Raw genomic sequence first — 7,647 nt, 5'->3', positions numbered from 1 at the left:
GGGAACTATTTGCTATTACTAATCTGTTCTCTCAAGGAAGTTGTTTAAAGACACTGAATACATTTCAGCTTTAACTTGAGGTAAATGTTTAGTCAAAAGTAGCTTTCTTTAAAAACGTTATATAACCTGTGACTTTTCGATAAGTATTAAGGTAGAACAGTGCATGCTTCTGCATGCACTGTGTGCTGTGTGATTTAATGCATGGGTCCCAAAGATTCCTTGTCACCGAACATAGGAGAAAAACTGAAGAATAGCACAAGTCATGAGGTTGGCTTTGGGACAGGAGACCAGGCCTCCCTGCGCCTTCCTCCCCGTCTGGCTCTGCCTTCAGCCCTGAGTGCAGAATGGGGCCATTTTCCAAGGCCTCTGCGGTGACCACAGGTGTGAGAAATGAGGTGGCACAGACAAGCTGAAGTTCATTCCCACGGCATTACATGCATTTAGACTCCATTGCAAAGCCACAGTCAAATGATGGGCTTCATGACCTGCCACCTTGTCCAGGCCTATGTTCTTCTCTGTTACTGTGGCTCAGACATAGCCCGAGACACAGCTTGGGGGAATGGAGCACGGCCAGTTCCCTGGCACTCTGGTGATTGAGCACCTGGTGCGACCACTGGGCACATATGGGTCTCCTGTGAATATGAATGTTAGCTGTGCAGAGTATTGTGATTGAGAGTGAACAGGGTGATCTCAGGAGGGCTTCCAGATAAAGAGGAGTTCAGTGGTTCTTTCTATTTTTTTTTCCATGTCCATCTGTTTATTATTATTATTTTTTTACATCTTTATTGGAGTATAATTGCTTTACAATGGTGTGTTAATTTCTGCTTTATAACAAAGTGAATCAGTTATACATATACATATGTTCCCATATCTCTTCCCCCTTGTGTTTCCCTCCCTCCCACCCTCCCTATCCCACCCCTCTAGGTGGTCACAAAGCACCGAGCTGATCTCCCTGTGCTATGCGGCTGCTTCCCACTAGCTATCTATTTTACGTTTGGTAGTGTATATATGTCCATGCCACCCTCTCACTTTGTCACAGCTTACCCTTCCCCCTCCCCATATCCTCAAGTCCATTCTCTAGTAGGTCTGTGTCTTTATTCCCATCTTACCCCTAGGTTCTTCATGACCTTTTTTTTTTTCCTTAGATTGCATATATATGTGTTCGCATACGGTATTTGTTTTTCTCTTTCTGACTTACTTCACTCTGTATGACAGACTCTAGGTCCATCCACCTCACTACAAATAACTCAATTTCATTTCTTTTTATGGCTGAGTAATATTCCATTGTATATATGTGCCACATCTTCTTTATCCATTCATCTGTCGATGGACACTTAGGTTGCTTCCATGTCCTGGCTATTGTAAATAGAGCTGCAATGAACATTTTGGTACATGACTCTTTTTGCATTATGGTTTTCTCAGGGTATACGCCCCGTAGTGGGATTGCTGGGTCTTATGGTAGTTCTATTTGTAGTTTTTTAAGGAACCTCCATACTGTTCTCCATAGTGGCTGTATCAATTTACATTCCCACCAACAGTGCAAGAGGGTTCCCTTTTCTCCACACCCTCTCCAACATTTACTCTTTCTAGATTTTTTGATGATGGCCATTCTGACTGGTGTGAGATGATATCTCATTGTAGTTTTGATTTGCATTTCTCTAATGATTAATGATGTTGAACATTCTTTCATGTGTTTGTTGGCAGTCTGTATATCTTCTTTGGAGAAATGTCTGTTTAGGTCTTCTGCCCATTTTTGGATTGGGTTGTTTGTTTTTTTGTTATTGAGCTGCATGAGCTGCTTGTAAATTTTGGAGATTAATCCTTTGTCAGTTGCTTCATTTGCAAATATTTTCTCCCATTCTGAGGGTTGTCTTTTGGTCTTGTTTATGGTTTCCTTTGCTGTGCAAAAGCTTTGAAGTTTCATTAGGTCCCATTTGTTTATTTTTGTTTTTATTTCCATTTCTCTCGGCGGTGGGTCAAAAAGGATCTTGCTGTGATTTATGTCAAAGAGTGTTCTTCCTATGTTTTCCTCTAAGAGTTGTATAGTGTCTGGCCTTACATTTAGGTCTTTAGTCCATTTTGAGTTTATTTTTGTGTATGGTGTTAGGGGGTGATCTAATCTCATACTTTTACATGTTCCTGTCCAGTTTTCCAAGCAGCACTTATTAAAGAGGCTGTCTTTTCTCCACTGTATACTCTTGCCTCCTTTATCAAAGATAAGGTGACCATATGTGCGTGGGTTTATCTCTGGGCTTTGTCTCCTGTTCCATTGATCTATATTTCTGTTTTTGTGCCAGTACCATACTGTCTTGATTACTATAGCTTTGTAGTATAGTTTGAAGTCAGGGAGCCTGATTCCTCCAGCTCCATTTTTCATTCTCAAGATTGCTTTGGCTATTCGGGGTCTTTTGTGTTTCCATACAAATTGTGAAATTTTTTGTTCTAGTTATGTGAAAAATGCCAGTGGTAGTTTGATAGGGATTGCACTGAATCTGTAGATTGCTTTGGGTAGTAGAGTCATTTTCACAATGTTGATTCTTCCAATCCAAGAACATGGTATATCTCTCCATCTATTTGTATCACCTTTAATTTCTTTCATCAGTGTCTTATAATTTTCTGCATACAGGTCTTTTGTCTCCTTAGGTAGGTTTTTTCCTAGATATTTTATTCTTTTTGTTGCAGTGGTAAGTGGGAGTGTTTTCTTAGTTTCACTTTCAGATTTTTCATCATTAGTGTATAGGGATGCAAGAAATTTCTGTGCATTAATTTTGTATCCTGCTACTTTACCGAATTCATTGATTAGCTCTAGTAGTTTCCTGGTGGCATCTTTAGGATTCTCTATGTATAGTATCATGTCATCTGCAGTGACAGCTTTACTTCTCTTTTCTGATTTGGATTCCTTTTATTTCCTTTTCTTCTCTGATTGCTGTGGCTAAAACTTCCAAAACTATGTTGAATAAGAGTGGTGAGAGTGGGCAACCTTGTCTTGTTCCTGATCTTAGTGGAAATGTTTCAGTTTTTCACCATTGAGGACAATGTTGGCTGTGGGTTTGTCATATATGGCCTTTATTATGTTGAGGAAAGTTCCCTCTTTGCCTACTTTCTGCAGGGTTTTTATCATAAATGGGTGTTGAATTTTGTTGAAAGCTTTCTCTGCATCTATTGAAATGACCATATGGTTTTCTTCTTCAAATTGTTAATATGGTGAGTCACATTGATTGATTTGTGTATATTGAAGAATCCTTGCATTCCTGGAATAAACCCCACTTGATCATGGTGTATGATCCTTTTAATGTGCTGTTGGATTCTGTTTGCTAGTATTTTGTTGAGGATTTTTTCATCTATGTTCATCAGTGATATTGGCCTGTAGTTTTCTTTCCTTGTGACATCTTTGTCTGGTTTTGGTATCAGGGTGATGGTGGCTTCGTAGAATGAGTTTGGGAGTGTTCCTCCCTCTGCTATATTTTGGAAGAGTTTGAGAAGGATAGGTGTTAGCTCTTCTCTAATCAGTGGTTCTTTCTTACACATCACGTGAAGTTCATTTCAGTGACCTTTGAACAAGCTGCCCCCCACCCCACCCCAGGACGGATGCTCTACCCCTACCTGGTGGCTCTTGTGGTGGGAGCGCCGTGTTGCAGGGAAGTCCAGCTCTGCTGTGGGCTGGGTGACCACACCACGTGCGGTTACTTCTGCCAGGGCCTCCGACGGTGCCATTGTCAGAACACTTGACGTTTCCACCCTTCCTTCTCCTTGTAGAGAGCCGAGCCTCTGCTGGAAGGAAGAGAGGAGGCGAGACCCGACAAGACACCCCTGCATGCTTCCCAGGATTAAGAACCTATTTATGAAGCATCTTATTTCGTGACCGAAGCTCCACGGTCAGTGAGACGTAAATGGCCCGACTTCCCCCCGGCATTCGCTTCATTGTCTCGTTCTCCAGGGATCAGTGGTAAGTCCTTGGGCACGGTGCCTCTGTGCAGCCAGTGCCCCCTGCCCCCAGTTTCATGATAAAACACACGTGGATGACCAGCCTCCCCATAACTGTTGAATGGTTTATTGGTGGTGGAAGCGGTGACTAGCAACACGGCCAAGTTGTCCATCTTTGGTTCTGGCAGTGACAGACCGAAAACCTTCAAGGTTTTCAGTGGTTTCTGGTCCACTGAAGATAATCCTGGTCCCCACCCACAGAAAAATGACCACTGACTACTGGCAGGATAGTAAAATGGCTGTGGGTGAAATAAGTATATTAACTCTGAGCTTAGTGAATGGCCTCGCTGGGTCAGGACTTTCAGAGAGAAAATGAAATCTGAACAAGTTAAACACAGATCACTTTCTGTTCTGAGAGCACCTGGTGTGCTCTGAGAATCTTTCTCACAGGAGATTCGTGAATCCCACACTCCTTGGAACAGGCGGATGGTGAGGGTGGAGTGCAGAGCTGGGCTGTCTAGTCTCTAACCCACACCCTCAGTGGGTTTTCTCCCCTGCTGATCTCTGTTGGGAAGGAAGAATTGTTCCTCTCCCCTCTTAGGTTGGATGATTGGGGGCATGTGAATTAAACTGACAAAAAAACAGATTCACAAGAGAAAAGACAGATTTAACCACATATGTGTGGGAGTTCACAGAAAAACGTGACTCCAGGGGGCGTTAGAATTGGGGGATTGTATACCATCTTAATAGGGGAAGAGGAGCAAGGGAAGGGCACTTCTGGGAAAACAGGTAGCTTTTCGGAAAGGTAAATGTGCCCTTAGGAGACTAGTTGAGAGCTAGGATACCGTTGTGACAGTGTCTGTTTAGGTGCGATGTGGGCACATCCCGTTTCTGGTATTAAGACTCAGTCTCTCCCAGCTGCTCCCAGGGGAGGGTTAATGACAGCTGAGTTCTTTCTCAGAGGCTCTGCTTTTAGGCAGATAAGAGATTTCAGGACTCACGTGCCTTCTGCTCAAAATAACGTTGACGCTGCAGCAGCGTGTTCTGAATCCCTTCAGCTCCGTCTCACCAGCGCACTCTTGGCCTCCGCACCTTGTGCAGCTTCTCAAGCCCAGGCTGGTGGGTGGAGCGCCCACCGGGTCTCAGGTGTGACTTCAGACATCTGGCTCTTTCCACAGCAGTTCGCTTGTCCACTCATCTCCCGTCTACTGCTAATCTAGCCACAAGTGGTTCCCTTTTATTTAGTGGATGTTTATCTTTCCCTTGTTTTGAAACTTCATTTTGATACAACTTCAAACTCACAGCAGAAAATAAGAATGTTACCAGGAGCTCCTGTAGAGTTCTTATAATCACAAATTCTATTTTTTTTTAAGGTTGAGACCTACAGAGATAGAACAGTGCTTCTCACACTTTAGTGTGCATGGGAATCAACTGAAACGTGTTAAAATGCAGATTCTGACTCAGTAGATCTGGCTGGTGCCTGAGAGTCTGCATTTCCCAGGTGATGCGGTGCTTTGTGTCCATAGACCACACTGTGCGTTGCAAGGAGATAGCATATTTGTCTTCATTTCTATTCCATGTCTACGTCATACTTGCTCTTTGACTTTGAAAGGTTATTTAACCTTTCTAGACCTCAGCTTCCTTAGCTGTAAAAGAAGAGAATTAGCTTTTCTTCTGACATTCCTGCGAAGGACATTTTTTATGTTTTTCTACCCAGCATGCGTTGCCTCTTCCTAACAGCACTTTGATTTCCTTTGGGGAATTGACTTCCCTCCTTCATGTGCAGGTGTGTAGGTAGGTGAGTCTCAGGATTTTCCATCCCATTATGGCAGCCCCGTGCCCTTCCGCCATAGCCCAGGTCCAGCAGGAGGCAGAAGAGGACCTAAGGTGGGCTACCGGCCTCTCTCTTCTGGGACTTTCTGTCTTGAGTTGAGTGAACCTAGGGCAGAGGAAATGGTGACTCACCTCTGGTCCAGCCGTGGGGGGCCAGGTTCAACTGGCAGACAGATTCTTAGCATTTGTCCTCATCTACTTCTCCCCCTACCTTCTCTCATCTGTGTGTGTGTGTGTGTGTGTGTGTGTGTGTAGATGTACATATACACACACACACATTTTTTCCTGAACCATTTGAAAGCAAGTTAAAGACATTATGCCCTTTTATTTCTAAATACTTCAGTGTGTACTTCCTGTGAACAAGACGTTTTCATATAACTGCACACAAAAATCAAAATAAGCAAGTTTAACACAGATATAATGCTATTATCTACTCCACAGTCCATACTCAAAATTATATCAAATGTCCAATCATGTCTTTTATAGATTTTTTTTCCCCAGGCCAGGATCTAGTCTGGGGCCACACTTTGCATTTAGTTGTCCTGTGGGTTTAGTCTCCTTTAATTTGGAACCGTCTCTTGGCCTTCCTTTGTCTTTCATGAGCTTGCCATTTCTGAAGGCTACAAGCCATTTATTTTATAGACTGTCCCTTGTTTTGTGTGTGTCTGGCATTTCTTCATGGTTAGATTCAGATTATGCGTCTTTGTCAAGAATAACACAGAAGAGAGACAGCTTCTCGCTGATGGTAAAGGAGTTACGAGTATTGGTGGCGGGGGGAGGAGAGACAGAATGAATCATGTGGTGTTGGGTTGGAATTAAAGATGTCGAGAGGAACTGGGGAGGAAGTGGGGGGAGAAATACGTGTGTGTGTGATGTGTGTGTATGTAGTGTATGTGGGTGTGTGTTTTGTGTGTATGGGTCGTGTGTGTGTGTATGTAAAATGCCCTCTCTCTGCCCGCTGAGGGGCCCTGGGAACAGTAACACCCCGGCAGCAGTGAGCACACCCGGTGCTGGATCTCAGTTTCTCTGTAACGTTTTCCACTGAAGGAGCCAGTCAGGCATCCTTGGAGGCTGGGTCAGCACTGGGAAGGGAAAGTGAGATGAGCCTGGAATATCTTGTGCCAAAAAATAAGGAAGTGCTTAAAAACGAAGGGGCACTCCCTGGCCCGATCTGGGATGAGTTTTTAAATAAACAATACCAGTAATGGATTATAGCCCATTGAATAAAACAAGAATCCAGTGAGTCCATTCTGCTCTAACTAAACAATGCATAAATGGGAGGAAGGAAAGCTCTTTCCCGCAGTGGAATGCCAGCCACTAAGTAGAGCAGGAGTGTCCAAGCTGGAACATCGCCATCTGAGACCATCAGGGATGCTTGGTTTAGGCAAGGATCATCAGTGGACACACACGACAGGGGGAAGGTTAGAGGAACAGGAGATCTATGTAACCTCAAAGTACGTACCCACAAACTCCTGAGTACTAGAGGGGAAAACTGTAGCTTCTCTGAGGGGCGACCAGGCAGAAAGCCCCTGAACCAAGCGGTCAGTGATAACGTTACTACGTCGTGACCCTCCTTTAGGGCGCTCTGGAGAGACTCATAGCACAGAATGCCTCGTTTCCTTGTTCCTCAATTAGGGATGTCTTCTTACTAATTTCTGTGCCAAATGACACCGTTTAGTAACTCTGGTCTAAAGAACTTTTTACTTCTTATTTGCATATGACCGAGATAAATAACACTCAAATAAGGAAATGATATTCTCCCTTGAGTCTCTGAATTGTCTGGGAATGCCTCTCAACCACTGCGCCACCAGGGAAGCCCCTGAGATAGGCTTTTTTTGTGAGAAACTTGGGGTTAACCCAAACACTGTTCTTGTAGTATTGGTGGATACA

General features: G+C 43.7%; 1 protein-coding gene across 1 annotated transcript in view; it reads left to right on the top strand.

The window, feature by feature from the left end:
• SLC37A1 (solute carrier family 37 member 1) overlaps positions 1 to 7,647 on the top strand; it is a 68,180-nt gene that overhangs the window by 3,170 nt on the left and 57,363 nt on the right. The window contains exon 2 of the mRNA XM_060098452.1: positions 3,757 to 3,946. Within this exon, the coding sequence (XP_059954435.1) occupies positions 3,891 to 3,946 (56 nt within the window). The 5' untranslated portion in view covers positions 3,757 to 3,890. The remainder of the gene's footprint in view (positions 1 to 3,756; positions 3,947 to 7,647) is intronic.

Source organism: Mesoplodon densirostris, chromosome 5 (genome assembly GCF_025265405.1).
Source record: "Mesoplodon densirostris isolate mMesDen1 chromosome 5, mMesDen1 primary haplotype, whole genome shotgun sequence".
Taxonomy (NCBI): Eukaryota; Metazoa; Chordata; class Mammalia; order Artiodactyla; family Ziphiidae; genus Mesoplodon; species Mesoplodon densirostris.
Note: the sequence above shows the minus strand (reverse complement) of the source record. Positions and strands in the feature narration are given on the sequence as shown.